The 24299-nt window shown below is 38.1% G+C and overlaps 3 protein-coding genes across 13 annotated transcripts; 1 reads left to right on the top strand and 2 right to left on the bottom strand.

Moving 5' to 3' along the window:
* LOC107633406 (protein FAR1-RELATED SEQUENCE 5-like) lies at positions 10983–12115 on the bottom strand. The gene is made up of 3 exons (XM_021117358.1): positions 11667–12115; positions 11328–11570; positions 10983–11169 (listed from the first exon to the last, which is right to left on the bottom strand). Exons 1-3 carry the CDS (start codon positions 12113–12115, stop codon positions 10983–10985), a joined length of 879 nt encoding a protein of 292 aa, XP_020973017.1.
* On the top strand, positions 16201–19116 carry LOC107634556 (shaggy-related protein kinase alpha-like). 11 transcript variants are annotated; one of them, XM_016337997.2, is made up of 9 exons: positions 16201–16613; positions 16739–16786; positions 17040–17205; positions 17315–17407; positions 17677–17734; positions 18050–18189; positions 18356–18424; positions 18512–18592; positions 18807–19116. In XM_016337997.2, the coding sequence occupies exons 3-7, from the start codon at positions 17101–17103 to the stop codon at positions 18392–18394; spliced, it is 435 nt and encodes a 144-aa protein (XP_016193483.1). In that variant the 5' UTR covers positions 16201–16613; positions 16739–16786; positions 17040–17100; the 3' UTR covers positions 18395–18424; positions 18512–18592; positions 18807–19116. The 11 variants fall into 11 exon arrangements, with proteins under 11 accessions (XP_016193483.1, XP_020974745.1, XP_016193482.1 ...); XM_021119086.1 differs by having other exon boundaries at positions 17037–17205; positions 18140–18189; XM_016337996.2 differs by having other exon boundaries at positions 17037–17205.
* LOC107630723 lies at positions 20455–21576 on the bottom strand. Its single transcript, XM_016333940.2, has one exon. It carries the CDS (start codon positions 21204–21206, stop codon positions 20649–20651), a length of 558 nt encoding a protein of 185 aa, XP_016189426.1. The 5' UTR covers positions 21207–21576; the 3' UTR covers positions 20455–20648.

Raw genomic sequence — 24299 nt, 5'->3', positions numbered from 1 at the left:
TAGGAGGTTTATAAAGGATTTTTCAAAAATCGCAAAACCTCTGAGCAATCTGCTAGCTGCTGACACGCCATTTATGTTTGACACAAAGTGTCTGCAGGCATTTGAAATGCTGAAAGCCAAGCAGGTCACAGCACCAGTTATTTCTGCACCAGACTGGACATTACCATTTGAGCTAATGTGTGATGCCAGTGATCACGCCATTGGTGCAGTGCTGGGGCAGAGGCATGACAAGCTTCTGCACGTCATTTATTATGCTAGCCGCGTTTTAAATGATGCCCAGAAAAATTACACAACCACAGAAAAAGAATTGCTTGCAATGGTTTATGCCATTGATAAGTTTAGATCATACTTGGTAGGATCAAAGGTGATTGTGTATACTGACCATGCTGCTCTCAAATATCTACTCACAAAGCAGGATTCAAAACCCAGGCTCATAAGATGGGTGTTGCTTCTGCAAGAGTTTGATATAGAAATAAGAGACAGAAAAAGGACAGAGAACCAAGTGGCTGATCATCTGTCCCGGATAGAGCCAGTAGAAGGGATGTCCCTCCCCTCTCCTGAGATCTCTGAGACTTTTCTGGATGAGCATTTATTTGCCATTCAGGAAACACCATGGTTTGCAGACATTGTAAACTATAAAGCTGCAAGGTTCATACCCAAAGAGTACAACAGGCAACAAAAGAAAAAATTAGTTACTGATGCAAAGTACTACTTGTGGGATGAACCCTATCTCTTTAAGAGATGTGCAGACGGAATAATCCAGAGATGTGTGCCTAGAGAAGAAGCACAGAGGATCCTATGGTATTGCCATGGATCACAATATGGAGGCCATTTTGGAGGTGAGCGAACAGCCACCAAGGTCCTCCAATGTGGCTTCTATTGGCCCACACTCTATAAAGATTCCCGAGAGTTCATACGTAACTGTGACAGTTGCTAAAGAGCTGGTAATCTGCCTCATGGTTACGCCATGCCTCAACAAGGAATCTTGGAGATTGAGTTGTTTGACGTATGGGGAATTGACTTCATGGGACCTTTTCCACCATCATACTCAAACACTTATATTCTGGTGGCTGTTGACTATGTATCAAAATGGGTAGAGGCCGTTGCCACACCCACCAATGATACTAAAACAGTGCTGAAGTTCCTCCAGAAATATATCTTCAACAGGTTTGGGGTCCCTAGAGTACTAATCAGTGATGGGGGCACTCACTTCTGCAACAAATAGCTTTACTCTGCCATGGTCCGGTATGGGATTCGCCACAAGGTGGCGACTCCATATCATCCACAGACTAATGGACAAGCTGAAGTCTCTAACAGAGAGCTAAAAAGAATCCTAGAACGGACTGTAAGTACCCGTAGAAAGGATTGGGCAAGAAGCTTGGATGATGCTCTGTGGGCATACAGAACAGCATTCAAGACTCCTATAGGGACCTCTCCATACCAACTTGTGTATGGTAAGGCATGTCACCTGCCCGTGGAACTGGAACATAAAGCCTACTGGGCAACCAGATTCCTAAACTTTGATGCCAAATTAGCTGGAGAAAAAAGATTGCTCCAGCTAAATGATCTAGAGGAATTCAGATTCACTGCTTTCGAAAATGCCAAGCTTTATAAAGAAAAATAAAAAAGTGGCATGACAGAAAGCTGTCATCTAGAATCTTTGAACCAGGACAAAAAGTTCTGTTGTTTAACTCTAGGCTCAGGCTATTCCCCGGGAAACTGAAGTCCCGGTGGAGGGGACCATATGTGATTACAAGTGTATCACCATATGGTTATGTGGAGCTTCAAGATATTGATTCTGACAAGAAGTTCATTGTTAATGGACAGAGAATCAAGCACTATCTTGAAGGCAATGTTGATCAAGAGTGCTCAAGGCTGAAGCTAGATTAAAAGCTCAGCAAGGTCCAGCTAAAGACAATAAAGAAGCGCTTGCTGGGAGGCAACCCAGCCATGGGGCATCACTTCTCTAAGCATTTTTCCCTATTCTTGATTTTATTTGTTTATATAAAGTTCATTGATCCTAAGGTAAAGAGTCAATTGTATAAGTTCACAGGGTTACAGAAGGATTCTGCACGCAAAACAGAGAAAAAGAGCTCACTAGCAAGAAAACGCCAGTAAAAGTCTATTTTGGGCGTTCAACGCCCAACAGAAGCATCCACTGGGCGTTGAACGCCAGTAAGGATCGCCATCTGGGCGTTGAACGCCAGAAAGAAGCTCTTTCTGGGCATTTAACGCCAGATTTACAGCGTTCTGGGCGTTCAGAAAAACGCCCAGTAACAAAGGACTTCCTGGCGTTCAACGCCAGAAATAAGCAGCAGCTGAGCATTGAACGCCCAGGAGAAGCAGCATTTGGGCGTTGAACGCCCAAAACATGCAGCGTTTGGGCGTTCAAATGCCAGGATGGTGGGGAGGAGATAAATTCGTTTTTTCTTCATATTTTTCATTTTAATCCCAATTTTCATGTTTCAATTCATGATTTCTTGCATAAACATGTTAAGAACCCTGATTTCTAAAATCCCTAATTTCTAAAAATCCTTCTTTAAAAATGTTAAATGTATCTTAATCCATAAGCACAAATCTCTTTTTTCAATCCAACTCAACTCTTTTTCAAAATTTTCAAAACAAATCTCTCTCTTTTCATTCAAAAATCTTTTCAACTAAGCAATATCTTTTTCAAATCTCCATACTATCTTATTCAAAATTCCAAATCTATCTTTTTCAAATATCTTTCATATCTTTTCAATTTTAAATCATATCTTTTCTTATCATATTTTTTTCTAAAAATCATATCTTCTATCTTATCTTTCTCCCTATTTTTCGAAAATCCACCCCTCTCCCTTTAAATATGGGTTCGGCCTCCCTCCCCTCCTATCCACCATTGCACCTAGCTCTCCTTCTCCCCCTCTCCTTTCTTTTCTTTTTGCTTGAGGACAAGCAAACTTCTAAGTTTGGTGTGCTTATCCGTGATCACTAAGATCATGGCTCCTAAAGGAAAATAACCCACTCCAAGAGGCAAGAAAGAAAGCGTTCCAAAACCACTTTGGAATCAAGGGAAATTCTTAACTAAAGAACATTCAGACCATTATTATAAAATAATGGGTCTAAGATCAGTGATCCCGGAAGTTAGATTCGATCTGAAAGAAGACGAATATCCGGAGATCCAGGAGCAAATCCGAATCAGGAACTGGGAGATCCTAGCCAATCCTGAAACGAAAGTGGGAAGGAATATGGTCCAGGAGTTCTATGCTAATATGTGGCATACAGACAGGCAAAGACTATCTGGATCTGCTATCTATGACTATCGGACCTTGGTCAGAGGAAAGATTGTTCATACCCACCCTGACAAGATCAGGGAGATCTTAAAGCTACCTCAGCTGAAAGATGATCCAGACTCCTTCAATAAGAGAATGATGAGAACAGACAAGGGCCTGGATAAGATTCTAGAGGATATATGTATCCCTGGAGCCAGGTGGACCACCAGCACGAAGGGTGTTCCAAATCAACTCAAAAGAGAAGATCTCAAACCAGTCGCCAGAGGATGGCTGGATTTCATTGAGCATTCTCTGCTGCCCACTAGCAACCGTTCTGAAGTCACTATTAGAAGAGCAATGATGATCCATTGTATCATGATGGGAAAAGAAGTGGAAGTTCATCAACTGATTTCAACTGAATTTTACAAAATTGCAAACAAAAATTCCAAAGATGCCAGGTTGGCTTATCCAAGCTTGATTTCTATGCTCTGCAAGGACGCTGGAGTAAGGATGGGAATAACTGAGTATATCTCAATTGAGCGACCAATCACCAAAGCATCAATGGAAAAACAACAAGCACAGGATGACCCCATCAAGAAGAAAACACAGGAATTTCTCCCAGAAATCCCTCAATCTGAATACTGGGAGTATCTTGAAACATCAGTTACCAAGATGCAAGAAGCTATGGAACAAATAATGAAAGAATAGAAGGAACAAAGTAGCATTCTTTGCTATTTGATTAAAGAACAGGAGGAGCAAGGGCGCGACTTAAGGGAATTGAAGCGCCAGAAATTATCTCTTGAAGGACCAAGCACCCCGCAGATTAGGGGAACATCCACTCCCTAGAACAAAGGTTGTTAAATTCCAATTTTAGCCTTAACTCTGTGATAACTGTTCTTATTCTAGTTTTACCTTAGGAGTCATATAGTAGTAATTAGTATCTATATTTTTGATTTTATCTCCAATTAAGCTATAATTTAATTTTCTCATCATCATCAAACATGAATAAAATAGAAGAATTTCTTTAGAATAAGAGGCAATAATTTTCGAGTTTTTAATAAGAACATTCTAATTATTTACATGTGGTGGCAATGCTTTCTGTCTTCTGAATGAATGCTTGAACAGTGCATATGTCTTTTGAATTTGATGTTTAAGACTGTTAAATATGTTGGCTCTTGAAAGAATGATGAACATGAGACATGTTATTGATAATCTGAAAAATCATAAGAATGATTCTTGAAGCAAGAAAAAGCAGCAAAGAACAAAGCTTGCGAAAAAAAATAGAAAGAAAGAGAAAAAGCAAGGAGAAAATGCCAAAAGCTCTTAAAACCAAGAGGCAAGAGCAAAAAGCCAATAACCGTTAAAACCAAAAAGGCAAGGGTAAATAAAAAGGATCCCAAGGCTTTGAGCATCAGTGGATAGGAGGGCCTAAAGGAATAAAATCCCGGCCTAAGCGGCTAAACTAAGTTGTCCCTAACTATGTGCTTGTGGCGTGAAGGTGTCAAGTGAAAACTTGAGACTGAGCGGTTAAAGTCAAGGTCCAAGCAAAAAGAAGAGTGTGCTTAAGAACCCTGGAAACCTCTAATTGGGGACTTTAGCAAAGCTGAGTCACAATCTAAAAAGGTTCACCCAATTATGTGTCTGTGGCATTTATGTATCCGGTGGTAATACTGGAAAACAAAGTGCTTAGGGCCACGGCCAAGACTCATAAAGTAGCTGTGTTCAAGAATCAACATACTAAACTAGGAGAATCAATATCACTATCTGAATTCTGAGTTCCTGTAAGATGCCAATCACTCTGAGCTTCAATGGATAAAGTGAGATGCCAAAACTGTTCAGAAGCAAAAAGCTACTAGTCTCGCTCATCTAATTAGAATCTGAGCTTCACTCAAAAACTCTGAGATATTATTGCTTCTTAAATTATTTGTATTCTATTTTATTTATCTAGTTGCTTAAGGACAAGCAACAGTTTAAGTTTGGTGTTGTGATGAGCGGATATTTTATACGCTTTTTGGGGTTAATTTCATATAGTTTTTAGTGTGCTTTAGTTAGTTTTTAGTTTATTTTCAGTAGCTTTTAGGCAAAATTCATATTTCTGGACTTTACTATGAGTTTGTGTGTTTTTCTGTGATTTCAGGTATTTTCTGGCTGAAATCGAGGGAGCTGAGCAAAAATCTGATTCAGGCTGAAAAAGGACTGCTGATGTTGTTGGATTTTGACCTTCCTTCACTCAAAGTTGATTTTCTGGAGCTACAGAATTCCAAATGGCGCTCTTTTAATTGCGTTGGAAAGTAGACATCCAGGGCTTTCCAGCAATATATAATAGTTCATACTTTGCTCAAGGATAGACGATGTAAACTGGCGTTCAACGCCAGTTCCATGCTGCTGTCTGGCATCCAGTGCCAGAAACAAGTTAGGAGTTGGAGCTCAACGCCAGAATTGGATCCAAAGCTGGCATTGAATGCCCAAAACAGCCCTATGCACGTGATTAGCTTAAGTCTCAGCCCCAGCACACACCAAGTGGGCCCCAGAAGTGGATTTCTGCACCATCTATCATAGTTTGTTCATTTTCTGTAAACCTAGGTTACTAGTTTAGTATTTAAACAACTTTTAGAGGTTTATTTTCGCATCTCATGACATTTTAGATCTAAACTTTGTACCTTTTGACGGCATGAGTCTCTAAACTCCATTGTTGGGGGTGAGGAGCTCTGCTGTGCCTCGATGAGTTAATGCCAGTATTTCTGTTTTCTATTCAATCATGTTTGTTCCTATCTAAGAAATTCATTTGCGCCTTATTATGATGAATGTGATGATCTGTGACACTCATCACCATTCTCAACCTATGAACGTGGTCCTGACAACCACCTCTGTTCTACATTAGATTGAATGAATATCTCTTAGATTCTTTAATCGGAATCTCCGTGGTATAAGCTAGAATCCATTGGCAGCATCCTTGAGAATCCGGAAAGTCTAAACCTTGTCTGTGGTATTCCTAGTAGGATTCTGGGATTGGATGACTGTGACGAGCTTCAAACTCACGAGTGCTGGGCGTAGTGACAGGCGCAAAAGGATAGCGAATCCTATTCCGGTATGATCGAGAACCTACAGATGATTAGCCGTGCGGTGACAGCGCACCTGGACCATTTTCACTGAAAGGAAGGATGGTAGCCATTGACAACGGTGATCCTCCAACACACAGCTTGTCATAGGAGGGACGTGCATGCGTGAAGAAGAAGATAGAGAGAAAGCAGAGATTCAAAAGGCAAAGCATCTCCAAAACTCCAACATATTCTCATTTACTGCATAACAAGTAACCTTTAATTCATGCTCTCTTGTTCATTTGCAGGTCAATTGATAACCACTAATTAATATCCTGACTAAGAGTTGCAAGATAACCATAGCTTGCTTCAAGCCAACAATCTCCGTGGGATCGACCCTTACTCACGTAAGGTATTACTTGGATGACCCAGTGCACTTGCTGGTTAGTTGTGTGGAATTACATAGGTGAAGTAATTTTCGTGCACCATTTATATAAGTATGAGAAAATTAATGTTCCATAGTTGGTCAATTTATCCCATTCTTGTTATCACGGTTATACATGCTGCTACTTTCTGTGCTAAAAATTTATTGTTTCTTTGTCATATCTTTTGTTCTTCTCAGCAAGCCGCCCTGGAAATGCGATCTCTTTCGAAGGGCACGCTTGCAACGATCAAGGCAAAGCATATGCCATCGAAGGTTGACGAAGTGCATCAGATATAATTAATTCCTTCATGGTGTTCTTTTTGAGGTTACACTATACGGTATGATGTAGTTGAGAGTGCAATAACTCATTATGGTTCTAACACATACTGTTTTCTTATTGCAAACAGATTTATGTGCCGATGTGGACTGTCGGGCATTAGTACCTGATGATCATTGACAACGTAAGACGTAAGCTAATTTACTTAGATTCATTAGTTAATCCACAAGAGACCGAAGACAGACAAACGGCGATGACTAAAGTGGTGAGAACACCTTTGATGTTGCTTATCTTTTTGCTTATACTCAGCCATGTTATTATTTCGTTAGCTGATTGGCCACTCATAATCAAGCTTCTATATTTCTGCATTTATTGTTCGTGAGCAGGCACTGTACCTTGAATCCATAACCCTCGGCCAAGCATGGCTATCATCAAATGATGGGGTGCGCCCAAGGTTCTCAACATACGACATCGAAGACGCTGATGTCCCGTAACAAGCTCGTGGATCGTATGCATCCTATTTTCTTATTAATTTACCCTACTTATATATTGAATCACATACATTAATTTTAATTCTAATTTGACTAACCCTACCCTTCTGTTCACTTAGTAGAAGGTGTATTTGTTCCTACTATGTCATAGTCTTTGTCCTATATACTAAAACAATCATCGTTCCTTTTTTTGGTCTTAATGTCATTATTTAATTGATCGCTCAGTTAACCGATTCCCAATTTTGGTGCAACATGGATTGCGGAGTATGTGTTTCACAATGGATGATACGGGGGGCACTTTGGAAGGATTATGATGTCCGGATAATTATCCTAACTCTTACAATAGTCCGAGCATAATGTACGTGCTTATCTTTTTTTATGAAATCTGCTTTTAAATAATTTACTTGCTGTGTTGCAGACAGTTAATGTTGCAACTCGGATGCAGCTTGCAATCGATTTGGTTTTAAAAGAACACAATGCAAATGCAAAGGCATTAGTTGCAAAAGCAATGTCTCACTGGCGCAGGAAGTCAATGGAAGCAACCCTCTGAGGAGGTGCCTCATATTTTGTTTTTTGGTGGTTAAATGTAAAATAAAGCATGATCGTTAATTTCTATTGCATTAATAGTGAGATGCATGTAAATTTTTTGTAATTACATATAAATGATGTCTGTATCACACTCACCAAGTAGCCTATTATACTAATGTTTTAAATGGCCTTTTTAACACTTTCATCGCGGTTTTACTTGGTGAAAGGTCGTCTAAATAGGTTCTAGGGTATAGTGTCATTTCTTATTTTGTGGCCTTCACCATTATCTTACTGGGTGAAAAGGTCTTCCACATAGGCTTTTCTATAGATTGTGAGTTCTGTATTTTGTGATCAAACAAAGAATACACTATTATGGTCATCATTACACCCACTGTCAATATTCTCAATTAGTTAACTTGTATAAGGTATGGCCATACTTAGCCACACTATTCTTTTTGGGTGGTGTTGTACTTATCTACTTGTGATTTTTGTGATGATAGAGTTTGTGCAGTTGCACCAAGCTTCCTTCTGTATTTACCTGAGTTTTTGTTATTAGAAAAATCTTCTATTTCAGGAACGTCCTGTATATGTTTGCTACAACATAAGAATGTCAAGTTTTCCACACTTATAGAATTTTCGTGCCATGCTTACAAGGTGAAAATGTGGTGGACTGAAGAATTGTGCTTTTTTCACTCTTGTTGAGAATATACATTCAACTATCAATTACAAATTCGCAGGCAGATTTATAAGATTTTTTTCAACAAGTTATCATGGCATCTTAATAAGATTATTAAGAAAATGTTAGTATTTTTGTAAGAAATTTATTGTGTCTTAGGCTCAGTACATTGGATCCGATATGTGTGTTTTATGCAGTTGTGGGCTTGCAGGGGTATAGATATTACTTAATATCACATAATAATTCATAAATTCAAGACATTTATTTTTAAAGAGGCGTTTGCTCTCATTAACCTATTCTTGAAAACTGATTTGAAATGTGTATGAATGTTATTTGGTTGGTAAAAACTCTTATATGAAAGACTGAAGAGAAAGGTCCCTATAATAATACAGCCATGTTCCACCTGCACGTATGACATAACTCTAGAACAACCCTTATTTCCATATTATGTATACTCTCCATAGTTATAATACAGTCATGTTCTTGTATCTGTAGTCCAGGAGATTGAAATTCTCACCATACAATAAATCGTCATCCACAACACATAATAATAGCAAATATCCAAATATAATGTCATTCCCGGTTCATTCAAGTGAATACTTTAACTGGAGACGACTTCTACTCGCATACCAACTTCCATATCTTCTAAGCAACCTCCGTAACTAATTCTTTAACATTCTGATAAGACAACACCAACATGGTAAAGGTACGTGGATGAGAAAAAAAAACCAAAATATTCGGGAGACTTGCAAGCTTGAACATAACATCTTTGCAATGGAACTATAAAACTACCATACCATAGCATCCACTAGATGCCACAAGAGAATGTCGTTGCTTTGTAGTAGATACCAACAATAAATTCACCGAAGAGCACCATTCTTTTCCACTAAAGACCCTAGACCAATTACATTCTGCAATTAATAAGTGTCATTACTCTGTGTATCTATAACTGTTTAGCGACTACAGGGGGACCTGAAATTCAATTAAAAACTTTGTAGAATAAGGCATTATAAAATTTGAAAATAATTAAGCTTGTGACTAATGCAACGACTTAACGAAGTAGCTTACAGACGAAAAGCAACCATATTTCATACCCTACAACAGCACTAAATCTCGCTTTCAAAGAGTTACCTCCAAAATCCACCTCAATTGGCTCACTACCAAGACTTGTCGAGGCACCATTGGGTCCGCTATGAATCACACCTGGGACGAAAGAAGGAGAATAGCACGGGACGAATGACATTGGTACACAGGTAGGTGTTGCATAAAAATGGTTTATGCATTGCCCACCCAAGAATATATTGCCTCCACCTTCGGAAGGTGCGAACTGCAACATGCTCGATTGAGTAGGGGTCATGCCTAATGGTGCACCTCGTTAGCTACAGCTAGATGTGACCTTCGGTCCCTAAAAACTAAAACACGAGTACCCAGAACCACAAACAATGAAGGCTAAATCATTCCTAACAATATTTTTAAAAAAATAATGTAATGTAACCTACATCTAAATTTTTCTCTACTCATAACACATCTAATACAGTTTTTGAAACCAATAAAAAATATAGTTGCAGTAGTCACCTCTTCGAAGGGGCCCTCCCTGCGTAATAACGTGGTTCGTTCCGTGGATTTTACATTGGCGAATAAAGACTCAACGAAAGCTGATGATGGTGCTTCTGATCCCGCTGGTACAACCTTCCCATTGTGGCCTGCACATGTTCTTCTTGTATGTCCGGAGACCCCACACTTAGTGCAACAACGCCTCTTCGGTTTAGGCTCCTTCTCGGAGGCACATAAATTGGCTTTTCTCCGCTTCGGTGCACCCTTTGTAGTTGCCATCGTAAGGTCTTTGACCCCATAGTTGTTGGCAAAACCTTGTTACCGTCCTTTTCCACACGGCGCCGTTGCAATATATCAACCAGGTTTGATATAGCATCCTATGCAAGCACAAAATCTTCAACCTCTTCGCAACCAAGTGTAACAACATGGGTCAAAGCTGAGTATAGTGCACTGTATCGAAGCAGTCTTGCCTGTTCTCTTGATCCATTCCCCATTTTCAACGTTGTACAGTCTTTTACAATCTTACACCAGCGCCTAAGGACAAGTTTTTCAGGAATTTCCTCCATACCCTCGTACTTCATGACACAAAATATATGGGAGCACGGTATGCCATCACTGTCCCACATCTTACACTCACACTCAATCTTTCGGTCATTCGAATCATACAAAACCTTCAATACCCGGTCCGGTCTACCCATTTTACTAAAGCTATACACAATGGTCGTGCTGATGCTCTCCCTTCCCTAAAACAATAGCGTTGCAACACCCTTGATTTGCTTCTTAACCTCCCTAAAAACAGCTCTTGTATACAGCTTCGACGCAGACAACTCTATTGCATCTAATCCAGTATTTAACACGGGTATGTAATAAGTGGAGTAAAATTGTGCAGTAACCTCATTGTTCTGATAATCTTTCACGACCCTATCCAAACTGTGAACCAGTTCAAGAATGCTATCTATTAACTTTAGGAACGCTTTAATGAAAGAATTGATTCCTTCACATCTTGACGTTGTCCTATATCCGGTGCAAAAGGTCCCCCTCAGATAGGCCATTGCCCAACTCTCTTTAATGTCATATGTCGATTGCACCATGTATTTTGGCCTAGACTGAGAGACTCGATTGAGGTCCTCCAATATCTCTCGAACTCGTCAACATCAAAGTTTTCATAGATAGCCTTTTTGAATACTTTCCGAAATTCAGCTTCCTTTACCCGTTGGACACAAATTTTCTCCAAATGCCATGCATATAGTCTGTGCTTGGTTGAAGGCATCACCTCTGTAACGGTAGTGCGCATTGCCTTATCTCCATCCGTCACAACAAGGTTCGGTGTTCTTTAACCCATAACATCCAAAAGGTTCAGTAGAACCCATCTGTAAGTGTGGACCTCCTCATCTTGAAGCAAGGCAAATCCAAAAATGCAAGTTTGCCTGTGATGATTTGTCCCAAAGAACACCACCAGAGGTTTCTTGTACTTGTTCCCACGGTACGTCGCGTCAAATGCAAGGACATCACCAAACAACTCATAATCGGATTTCATGATACTGTCCACCCAAAATAAGTTACCCAACCGATTATCTGCAGTCGTTGTGTATCTGGCGACTGACATAAGGTCCGCATTTGCCTTCCCCTCCAAGTAACTGATAGTTGCAGCCGCATCCCCATCCAAGATTCGTGCTCGCCATTGACTGTGAACATAGTTGTACAAATCCTTTTTTGTAAACCGAAGCATGCTATATCCACCGGATTGGCCTGCCATGTAAGCCATTATCTTCGAGACAGGGATTCCGAATTGCTTCATGCTATTCACTTGAGCCTTATCCTCGTCGCTCATTTTTTGATGACTTGGCAACAGGTTGCAAAACGCAGCTAGGGCCATGTCGTGGTTGTGTTCATCAATAATCTTTCGCACTCTCTACACATTATCATGGACATCATAGTATATTTTCAATTTCGCCTTGTAGTAAATGCGACTCTCCAGCCGCTCCTCCCTTACTTGTTCTGGCCGATCATAATGCTTGTCACTCCTCGTGCCCTGATGATGACAGAAGAAGTCCCGCCTCACCAAAACACTGTCAACCCGTCCCACATCCCCTTTGCAAACACCAAACCCCCTTGTCCAGGCAAACTCCTTGTAAGCATTGTAGGCCTCCTCATCAGAAGTGAAAACTGTATGCAAGAAGTCCTCAGCGGTAACTAACACAGGAACATTGTCGTGAACATCCCCCTGTGAGCGATGCAATTCTTTCTTCGATTCTGACTGACTTGTTCCCATGCCAAATAAGCTAGTACTGTCGTCGTCATTAGAGGACCCTAAAGAACCACACACACCCAACGACATCTCAAATGACTCTTCATCATTATCGCTTAAGTAAAGGTCAAAATCCATTTGGCCTGAAACTGCAAAACCAGCATATATAAAAGGAAATAAACAAAGCTGAGTAGCAATCACGAACTTACAAATAAAATTAGAATTAATAGAAACAGTGAAAACATAGAGAAAGCATTAAATATGCACTAATGAATGGGAGATCAAACGCCACTCAAATTCTTCTGCTCATACGATTAGGAATTCTAGATTAAAAATATAGTCCTAAGATACGAGGAAATGGTTTTTCCGAACTCCAATTTAATAATATGAGTCATAGCCATCAATATCCATGTCAATCGAAGTTAATTTCGCACAACTGAATCTCTCAAAAATAATCTACCGTTGGTTATCATGTGTGGCATCCTCATAAAGCTTTAGTTTGAAAAATTAAAATTGTAACTTACAATTTTTTTCTCAGTTTACATGAATACAATTATATCAATATATTTATACATATATTTAAACTTTTTAACATAACAGCTTAAATTAAAACACTAATAATTTATGGAATATCATTAAATTAAATAAACGAATATACCTAATTCTTCTTTCGAGTTTGCAATGTTTTCACCTTTGCTTCCAAAAGGTTTCAACTGCTTTCAGTACGACGTTTGCTAGTTCCTTAACTTTAGGGTGTGAACATTAATTATTACAATGATACTGTGTTTTATTATGTTTAAATTTGTCAAAATCCTATTCCAACCGTTATATTTAAAGTAAAACATTTGAAGTAATTGTGAGGTAGAGTTATTATTTTTTTGTTGGTTAAGAGATAGAGTTATTAGGTTAAGTGAAGGAGATGACAGATAGTAATTATGGGAGACAAAAGAATTCAGATGTGTAATTAAAGAATACAATAAGAGAGATTCATACCAGTGTTCACGAGTTTCGCAGTTCGTGCAATTGCTAATTACCTCCCAAAAACTGACATCACCATAAATATCACAAGGTTGAATCTGCATAGATATAATAAATGCAAACATATCAAAAATGACTGAATAGCAACTAATATTATAACTTGGAGAAGTAAGAAGCAAGGATAGTTGCAGAAGGCAAAAGCTGAGTATTGTTAAATTCAGTTTTAACAGCTTGCGCTTAATACTAAAAGTTGTAACTTCCAGCAACCAATTTACTTTAAAGAAAAGAATATCATTAACTAACAGAGAAGTACAAATCAAGAAAATTTAAAAAACAATTATGGTGAAGAAACACAAAAAAATAAGAGGTCCTTAAGGTGTAACTTTTACGGGCAGCCAATGCATGAGGCTCTCACTTGGCACACATCTACAGTTTTGTTGGAGAGATACAATTTTTTGAAGGAAATGGTGGTACACAGTTGCACATAATATACTCATATTTTGTGTCTCTTCAGGAAGTTCAAACACGAATTTTTTATGTTGGACACAAATTTTTAATCTATTTTTACCTTTAATATTTTGTCAATTCTCCAAATCTACCCTCCTTCCCCTAACCGTTCCCTTTTTCTCCTTCACTCTCACCAAGAGGCTGTCTTTTGCTTCTCTCCCATGACAACAACTCTCTCTCTTCCTCCCTCCATCCCTCCCTCCCCTATTTTTTTTATAATAATCTATATCTGGGTTATGTTACTTCTATATTTGAGTTATTGAAAATATCGGTAGTGACTATGTCAATCTTAAAAGAAAAGTAACAAATTGAAGTGGGGATAGTGCATGTGGTGTTATTGTGATATGGTATTCATGATGGAAAAAGAAGAATGATATTCATATTTTAATTTAATTGTAATTTGTGTCTTGTGTTATGTATTATTACCAAACAAACCAAAAAAATTTATATGTATTCAAATGTCTATGTCTATTTAAATATAATGTCTATGTCTTATTTTCTTCCACCCACTAATCAAACACAGTCATATAGAACCCAAGTTCTTGGGTTGCCAAGAGATGCCAGAACCTTAGAACCTTGTAACAAAAAAATAACTATATACTAATATTTAGTACTAGTAAAAGCCATCTAATAATCATGGGGTTTTAAAGGACAATAAGAAATGTATATGCTATGAATTATAAAACAGTAATTTCCACTGAGAACAATTGAAATGGAACTCAAGATACAAGACAATTGGTGGAGCTTTTCTTGTTCAGTGAAGCCAAAACACATACAGAAGATGGGCATGGAATATGTTATCATGACATGAAATCAAACTGGTGATTGATATTGTTATGGGAAGTTTTTTCTGAGAAGAATTATTAACTAGCACACAAGCAAAATATAATAGGGACAATATTGTTTCTGGTAAGATTATATGTTTGTAAGTGATTAGTGGCAACAAGACACTCAGGATTTTTGAGAATGTGAGTTTTTTATGAAACGGGAAGAAGATAGTGTGGAAAAGCGGCCAAATGCAATGAAAATGGGAACACTTTAATATAAAGCAAGTACATTTTTACGCCGTTAGATTTCTACTTATTTAACTTAGTCCCTAACCATATAGTTCAAAGGGGGGCAAGATGCATTTTTCTAAAGTCCAGTTAATTTGATATGTGCTCTAGTTAGCTCGATAGAGTGGCAGGTGAAATCCATCAATTTGTATAGTTCGAATTGTATGTTTTCTAAATTCTAATTGAAAGTGCAAAAGTTCAACAATTCAACAAGAGATCAAGAAGCATATTTCTAAATGTTCCAGTTATGTTAAGTAAAAAAAATCAGCAAAACTTTGGCTACACATATCCAATATATTCCCTTTCACATCACACCTGTTCTACCAAAGAATATTAATGAATTTCTGTATAAGAATTCCATAAATGATGTGTAGTTAATTTGCAATGCAAACACGAAAAACATAATTATGGCATCATGCATTATGCAACACATAACAGTGCACTATCTTATGTGAATTTGCAATGCAATGAGAAATAAGGCAAAATACCAGTGATTGTGGACTGCCGATGAGAAATCGAAGCAGAAGGAGATGATGACTCCAAGTTCCGATCAGGCCTCCAGAGTCAAGAGCTCGATTACGATTTCACTACTGCTTTGGGATGACGCAGTTACACAAAGAAGCTTCTGCTCACCACGTCTCAACGTAATCCAGCCCACCTCTACCTGTTCCACTCAGAGAAGCCCCCTGTGTCCACTGCCATCGAGTACACTCCTATGTTTATCCGTCGAACTGGTCGTGGAGGTGCAAAATCCTCTCACGTTACTCACACTCTCACAGGTAGGTTGAAGATCCGGTGATAGTAGCTCAATTGTAGTTGTTCCAAGTCTTCTTTTTTAACATTATCAATGGATTTTTTAACCCTACCCATCCCCAACACCCACCCAACCCGAAACCAGATCTACTATTGATTCTATCATTCAAAAAAGTCTTGCTAGCCCATAAATACAAACGGAGTTTCTTCCCTAAAAATTGTCAAGCCGAGCCACAATGGAAGGTGTAAACGCCGCTGTCCGTAAGCCTCAGCCTGCATCTAGGAGAATTCCCACATAAGACACGCGTCACTAGATCTCCAATAGTAAAAGAATCTCTATAAAATAACATCTGTACCATAGTATGTACCTTTTTATTAAAATATTTTTTTCTTAATAATGGTTTCAAGTCTATTGTCACCGAAATAGAGGGAGTGAGGGTGAAAAACAGATTCAGAGGGAAGGGAGATCTCATTGTTGAAACCCTAGGTTCACTGTGACTATCGTCACCGTCGTCGCATCCATAGGTCATCTCCACCCTCCAAATCGGCGCCTCCGCATCTTCCTCCACCTCCTCCCCTCCCGTTTTCCAATCTCCACAACCTCCACATCGACAAGCGCCTCTCCATTCCCCTTCCCTTCTCTCTTCCCATTCCCGCTGGAAGGCGCTCTCTCAAGGTGCATTGCGTTACTGCTCGCATCCCGATTTGCTCTGCTTATCCGATGTCGGCTTGGATGCACTCGGCGAAGGCCTTCCAAGGCTCGAGAGCTTGAGATTGATCTGGTGCTCTAACATCTCTAGCAACGGTTTGAAATCCCTTGCTTACAAATGCCGGTAATTCAATTTTGCTTAGCAATTTTGATTTCGTATTCTATTTCCTGATTAAAAATTTTGATATGCTACAATGGACATTCGGTTTTTTGTTTATTTTTATGGTTTCATGAATGTATGTTTTGTAGGAAGTGGAATTGCTCGAGATGAACTTGAATTGGTGGGAGAAAGATACGGTACATTGCATATTTGTGATTTGTGATTTGAATTTGTTGGATTTTTTATTCCTCCGGATGGATCTTTCAAGTTCACTCAATGGAAAAATGAAGGAAAAAATTGCATTTATTGTTTTCATGTATTTTTGGACTTAGGTTTTCTGTGCATAGAAAGTGGTACTTTACTATTTTTGCTTCAGCTTCATGCTCATTTATTTAGTTTTGCTTTGATTAAAAATTAAAAATATAATTTTGTTGTTGTTGATTCTAGAAGGCAGATGAGTGAGTTTTGAGCTATTGAAGAAGATGCAAGGAAGTGAGGGAAGAACCTAAATATGGCATCTGTTGGTATGGCACCAACATCAGGCGTGAGAGAATCAGGTGGCGGCGTTGATAGATTGCCGGAAGAGATGAACGATATGAAAATTAGGGATGATAAGGTATGCCAGTACACTCTGTTAATTTCTTGGCACAATATCCCTTTTCTTGTTGTGTTTTGTGTTTTTAAGTTTCAGAGTTTAGTTCTTTATGGTTTGGTTCATCTTGCAGGAAATGGAAGCTACAGTTGTTGATGGCAATGGAATGGAGACCGGCCATATCATTGTAACTACTATTGGTGGTAAAAATGGTCAACCAAAGCAGGTACATCTTCTCCTTCTATCTTTTTCCCCTGATATATCTATGGAATGCTTTAAATAATCTAGCTGATAACTAGTTTATTGTCTCACTTGTTGTGTTGACATGGTGCTTGGATGATGTAGGCTAGTATATAAACAATTTAATTCATTTGGGGACCTTATTTTTTTGAATATGTTCGTTTCCCCTCTCTTGTCTTTTATAGATGTAATATAGTATATCTAGTCCCTTTGTTGCAAACTTTCTTCTAGTTTACTTTTCTGTTTTTACTGCAGGGGTGCAAATGCTTGTATCTTGATATTGATGATGATAGGAAGGAAGTTGGTACAACAGGTAATTATTTTGGTTAGCAGTGGCCCAATTCTTTAGTTGTATGTATAACATTTTTTAGCAGTGGTTAACAAATTAGTTGTATGTATAACATTTTTTATATTGAAAGTGCATTAAAAATTATATATATAACTTCTATCTACAACAATAGGGAAAAAGTTGGAAAACAATAAATGTACACTATTTTCGTTGTATATATGGATGTCAAATAATTAAGAGAAGCACGTGTCTTTTTATTCAAGAAACAAGTATATCATCATTATTCAATAGAGCATGATGAATTGAATTGAAGGACATTAATGGCAAGGAGAATGGCAGTAACACATGCAGATCTTGAACCAAGAAGAAGCAGAACAGATTTAAATAGCAAAACTGGTGCATTTCTTATGGTTCTTACAATTTTATTAGGCCTCTTGTGTTTCATCTTGTGTCTCATTGCAGAAGCCACACGTTCTCAGGTTCAATTTCTTTTAACTTTTACTTCATTTATTTGCATATTATTACATATATTTATGCTATTTGCTGCATGATATTTTTTTCATTTTTAAAATAACTATTGTTTTTGGTAGACTAGATAAATTTGATTTTTTTTTTGCTCAACATTTTTATATACTGCAAATTAAGGATTGGGATTCTATACTCAACTTCATTGAGAAGTCATAAAAGAATGCTGGGAGAAAAATATAGGTTGTGGTATGCCCTCTCACTGCATCTTACATAGGTATGATGAGCTATTGTTTTTTACATTTTTATTCACTATTTATTACTGGGTTCTTATAGGAGAGTCCTTCGATCAGTCCACTTACATAGTACATGAAGATCAACCATGGGAAGATCTCAACATTCTTTCAACAGAAGCAGGCAAGGTTTATTGTTTTGGTGGTCAAACAGATTCTTTTGCATTATTTGAGTGTGATCAATTTTGTTCGTTTACTTTTTTCTCTCTTGTCTTATACACATGGGTTAAACATTATATAAGGTAGATATCCCCATAATTGTTTTTTTGTACAGTGGATCATTCTGGCTTGTTTTTATAATTACATTGAACTACTATTGTCAAATATCTTTGTTGCAGATAAATCAAAATTTGGAAGCCATACTAAGAATTCCCAAGAACTCTCTGTTTCCACTTCAGGCAAGCTAACCAAAGATGAATATCATCAATTTGACAGGGAAGATGTTAGAACCTCTCTTGGTTACTTGTGTCAAGGGACTGAAATATATTGAGAAAGAAACAAAACAAGAGAGACTTCTCTTATCAGACTCTTTTCTGAAAATTTAGTTTATGATTCATATGCCAGATGCATGCCAATTGTTGAAAACCATAAGAGTTTATTGATATATGATAAGAATGGTCAATCATTAAGAGATTACTTTTCATATGATAATGTTCCTAGTGCAGAAATTTTATTTGATAATGCACCTTTTTAGATGATAATGTTTAAATTTGTATTATGCTTTATTACTTTTCAAGAGAAATTTGTATATAAATATTTTGAATTTAATAAAATATTTCATTTTGTAGTATTTAATTTTAGTATATTTATATTATGTACAATAATAATATAGGTTGTTATTTCTAAAAGATTGAGTATAATTAAAAAAGTCTCAAGATTTTAGTGGCAATAATAATGGCGGCTAAAAGTAAATAATATTACAATTTTAGAATTATTTTTAGTGGTCATATTAATTGTCAGTAAATTGGGTTTTGGCGGCAATAGTAATGACTACTAAAAGTGAATCCCTTACAATCTTAGAATTACTTTTGGTAGCCATATAAATTGCCAAGAAAATGGCCACTAAAAGTTATATACTTCTTGCGGCCATTAAAAAGGTCTTTACCGGCTAATACTATAATTGCCGCTAAAATCTTTTAGCGACAAAGCATAAGACGGCTAATGTCTAATTGTTGGTAAATGTATTAGCAGCTATTTTTATTGCCACTAAAAGCAAAATAAATAGCCGCTAAAAGTGATTTTTCTACTAGTGGATGAAGAGAGAAAGAAGTATAAATTGAAGAGAATGTGTGTGTGTGTCGTGTTGAAGAGAGAAGGAAGAAGAGATGATGGATTGTGGGAAGTGAAGTCTAGGGTTAGGGGTGAGTTTGGGGTTCTTCGCAGACACAATGAATACAAAAGGGTTCTTTGAAGAGTTTAGGGTTTCTTGAAGGAGAAAGATAGGGTTTCGAAGAGGGTAACTCATCATATCCTTTTTTAAAAGTTTTTTTTGGGACCTTTTGGTCACGCTTTTGAAGCGTGGCAAAAGAGTTATAAGAAACAGCTACACTTTAAAAACATCACTATAACGAAATCATATCGCCACACTTTAAAAGCGTCACTATTTTGTTTATTTTGTCATGCTTCTCTATGGCCACGCTTTTGAAGCGTGGCAAAATAAACATGGTCAAATCTCTAATCAATTGCCACTCTCATACATGGCCATTAACCCATGTCGCCACGCTTTTGAAGCGTAACAAGAAAATACATGCTCAAATCTCTAATCAATCGCCACCCTCATAAAAGCGTTGACCTTTGTTGGTCACGCTTTTAAAGCATAACAAGAAAAAAAGGCAGCCAAATGCCGTTACCTGCTGGCCAAGTGAAAATTAAGAAACGAACCTAACTACCATCAGTTATGATTTACGATTATGAGTAGTTCTCCTTATTAGATCAAGCTATATATTCAACAACGTTATCTCAAAATAATACTAAAATAGTCCTGGGTCACCGAAACTTATAATAAAAAACAGAAATCTCAAACACGCTATATATACATACACATACATTTATACATATATGCTATAGTGGTACGTTATGTATGATTACAATAATTAATAGTAACAACTACCAGCCAGAACACTATTATAATAATAACCTAATTGAAGAGTATGTAAGTGATGTATATGGTTTTGTGTGAGTCAAGCACACGAAATACGAATAGGAGTGGGCGTAGTAAACCTTTCGGAAGCTGACTTTCTAACCAAGGAACTTATCTCCGGCGAAAGTCCACCCATCTCAAACTCTGGAAGTTCCGGTATAGTTGACAGAACCGCTTGATCATACTTATCATAAACCACGTACAAACGTTCTTTCGAGTATTTCTCTTCTAGATCTGCCATTTCGAGTTTGTTGTGACCATCACTACCACAAATCCTGAATTTATTATTGCTGCTGCTGGACTTGAAAACAAAGCGAAGGAGTTTCTGGAAGGTTCGTGAGATCTTGAACGACTTATTGTTGGATGATGATGAAGGTGGTGGTTGCTGGTGAAAACGGCGACGGTGGTCTGTTAAATGAGGCATGGAAAGGGTTCTTGGGGAACTGGCTATGGCAGAGTCGATTTGGCGCTTGAAGGAGTGAAGCTCGTAGGAGTCATAGAGTGTGCTTCCACAGTCCCAAACGCTTTTGTTGCTGGGCCAAGATGAACTCCTTCCCTTTGAAAATCGATGTTGATCTTCTTGTTTAGATTTCTCCATATATATGTATATACATGCATGCGCGCGCGCTCTCAAGTGTTGCTGTGTATGTTGTTAATTAGTAATAGGGAGGACTGAAATGTAAAGCTATATAGGAGAAGGTTTGAAAGAGATAGAGAAGAGGGTGAGTCTTCGTCTCTTTTTGTTATGCATGGTTGGTGGGCGTGGGATCAAACTCGTTACTTTGTTATTTATTAATGACTTGTGACTTGAACGCGGCCACAACACGTACTCATTACCATTAAATCCGTGAGGAAACTACTTCTAATCTAATCTAATTGCTGCAGCATGTGCTGCCCCTGTTATTGTTGCTACCTGTTGGATCCATATTGGGCAAGCATGTATTTCGTTACAGATCAGCTTAAAAATAAAAAAAAAAAGAAGCAGCAATCTTCATATCCCGTATTAGTTAAGCTAAGTCTATGGTGTGAATTGATCATAAATATATACATGCATGTAGATAAAAAAGTATTTTTCAGAATATATTGAAGTGGAAAAAGAAAGGATAGTGGGACGTGGTGGAATAATATAAGTGGTCCCTTCCTTTATGATCATGGGACTCCCTTGATTTCCTGTGGATTGTAATTACCATATCACTCGCATATATCCAGATAAGGAAGTCTAGAAAATTAATTTTATATGCGGTCAAGCAATTAATTTTTTAAAAAAATTTACTCAATTTATTTCTCTTTTATTATTTTTTTCGTTTTTTCTTGTTTTTTGTCTCTTTTTCTGTGTTGCTTTTTCGTCCACACCGCCTCTCTCTTCGGACGGTCTCTCTTTTTCTTTTTTTCTTATCACCTTTAAAAGTCAGAAATTATTTTTCATATAAAATATTCAATGGTGTATTTACTCAATATTAGAGAGGGAGGTGTTTTGCCGCGTTGTGGGTGTCAGTTCAACACGCAAAAAACGTGATGACAAGACTAGTTGGAGGCGCGGCAGTTTCCAGCAACATGCAGCGGGCGTGGTAAAGATGGCGGACAAATACGGGTGGCAATACGCAAGAGGACGTGTTGCCTCTAAATCCTGATAGCGTTGCAGATTTTTGCTTGATTCCAAGGATGCAGCAGCAACACGGGAGAGGCGTGTTGTAGGTAGTTTGCATGCAGGGATAACCCCTACCCCGGTAACTAGCGACTCTCATTCAAGTTCTATAAATTGAGTTTTTTGGTTCTTGGTATAATGCATCTAAAGTGTGTGGTGTGTGTGATACTGAAAAAGAAGAAGAATTATATAAGTGTATTATACTGAGAGTTAGGATTTTATTTAGGTGTGTTTAAAGAAAACAATTTTATAAAAAAATTATTAGTTTGTAGTGATTAAAAAAATGGTACGTAATTATACGTCACCCGATGCAAATTATTATTATAAATATTTATTTCTATTTATCTTTATTTATTTAAACTAATATTTAGTGAATAAATTTTGTTGAGCCAGCCAAATAAGAATTTGATGGTTCGTAAACTGGATCCACCGCAGACGTGGAATCCGATTGTCGAAAACTACTTACGCTCAACGGGATTCTACCTCGTCTCTAGGATTGGATTCATAAAAGGATTTTACCTCTTGTTAGCTGCTTTGGTGGAAAGGTGGAGGCCAGAAACTCATACCTTTGTATTGCAGGTGGGTGAGGTTACTGTTACACTCGAAGATGTGGCTCATATATTTGGCCTATCCATTGATGGAGAGACTATGAGCGGCTGGACAGATAGTAGTAGCGACTTCCTATAAAGTCAGAGCATCGCTATATTCGGTCGCAAACCGGTTGTCAGTAGTTCTTTGAAATCTTATATAAAGCTGGGTTGGGTTCGGGTATCAGAGACGCAGAGCAATTAGACACCGAGGAGTTTATTAAGAGATACGTCAAATGCCAAATTTTCTGTTTGTTGGATTCAACCCTATTCACAGATAAGTTGACTGCATATGCAGCATGCCAAGTATCTACCGTTGCTTTGCGATTTCGAGCGGATCCATACTTATAGTTGGGGGTCAGCATGTCTCGCGCATCTTTACAGGGCACTATGCCGTGCATCACAGTTTGATACTAAGGAGATGGATGACCCTCTTAAGTTGTTGTTTGTTTGGCATGGGAGCAACTGCGGTGTATTGCGCCCATACCCAGACAGTCCCTTCCACCGACTGTGATACCAGTTACCATGAGGTAACAGTTCCTATTTTAGTCCTGCATTATATTGACGATGCATATTTGATTGACGGTAACTTTTTTTTAATTTTTTTAATGAATCATGTTTCAAGTGGAATCATTCCTATCGGAGCAAGGCGTGGTTATCAAAGACCGTAGCGATTTTTAGGCATGAAATAGACTATATGGACGAGGTAAATATTTAGAGTTTGTATGATTCCCCCAAACATTAATATTAGGGTTCTAATTTTCTAATAATATGTGGCATTTTGTGTGGCGGTCGTACGAATGGTTCATCATACCTGACAAGTTACATGGACACCTTGAGGTGTGTGACATCGTTGCTCCGTTATTGTCATTCGAGTGTGTCGAATAGCATCCTGCGAACCGAGTGATGCGTCAACTATATTTCCAACACGTTTTATATTTGCCTCTATCTGCTGTTGTGCAAATACAGAGTAAGTAAATCTGGCACGCTTGCATTCGTGAGTCTCAGCATTCTCCCACGTAAATAGTTCGTTTAATCGATGATACGTTGCTCAGACGAGGGCCAACACAAGAAGGTTTCGGGCACCCTTCAACACTGAATTAATGCACTCCACAAGGTTCGTCATCACATGGCCCCATTGATGACCCTCATCAAATGCCAATACCCAGTGTCTAAGTCCAATGGCATTGCACCACCGGGCATATGCCTTGCCTCAGGGGCGGTGCTAGGTACAAGGAAAGGGGGGCAATGGCCCCCCCTAATTTTAATTTTTTACATGTAAATTATATGTAAATTTTAGTTTAGCCCCCCTTAAAATTTTATTTTAGTCTTATTTTATTGTGTAAATATTTTTTACCCCCCTCTAATATTTCTTCTAGCTCTGCCCCTGCCTCGCCTCGCTCTTCCAACCTCTTATAGTTGATGTACTCCTCCACCATCCTTGAATACCCTATGTTGA

Source organism: Arachis ipaensis, chromosome B03, assembly GCF_000816755.2.
Source record: "Arachis ipaensis cultivar K30076 chromosome B03, Araip1.1, whole genome shotgun sequence".
Classification (NCBI taxonomy): domain Eukaryota; kingdom Viridiplantae; phylum Streptophyta; class Magnoliopsida; order Fabales; family Fabaceae; genus Arachis; species Arachis ipaensis.
This window is presented reverse-complemented; position numbering and strand designations above follow the sequence as displayed.

Coding starts and splice junctions, on each gene's coding strand:
- LOC107634556 (XM_016337997.2), top strand. CDS start 17,101: ATGGCATCTGTTGGTATGGCACCAACATCAGGCGTGAGAGAATCAGGT. Junction 17,206..17,314: donor TGAAAATTAGGGATGATAAG/GTATGCCAGTAC, acceptor TTCATCTTGCAG/GAAATGGAAGCTACAGTTGT. Junction 17,408..17,676: donor AAAATGGTCAACCAAAGCAG/GTACATCTTCTC, acceptor TTTTTACTGCAG/GGGTGCAAATGCTTGTATCT.
- LOC107630723 (XM_016333940.2), bottom strand. CDS start 21,206: ATGGAGAAATCTAAACAAGAAGATCAACATCGATTTTCAAAGGGAAGG.
- LOC107633406 (XM_021117358.1), bottom strand. CDS start 12,115: ATGGCCCTAGCTGCGTTTTGCAACCTGTTGCCAAGTCATCAAAAAATG. Junction 11,571..11,666: donor TTTGGGACAAATCATCACAG/GCAAACTTGCAT, acceptor TATGGGTTAAAG/AACACCGAACCTTGTTGTGA. Junction 11,170..11,327: donor AGTCTAGGCCAAAATACATG/GTGCAATCGACA, acceptor ACTGGTTCACAG/TTTGGATAGGGTCGTGAAAG.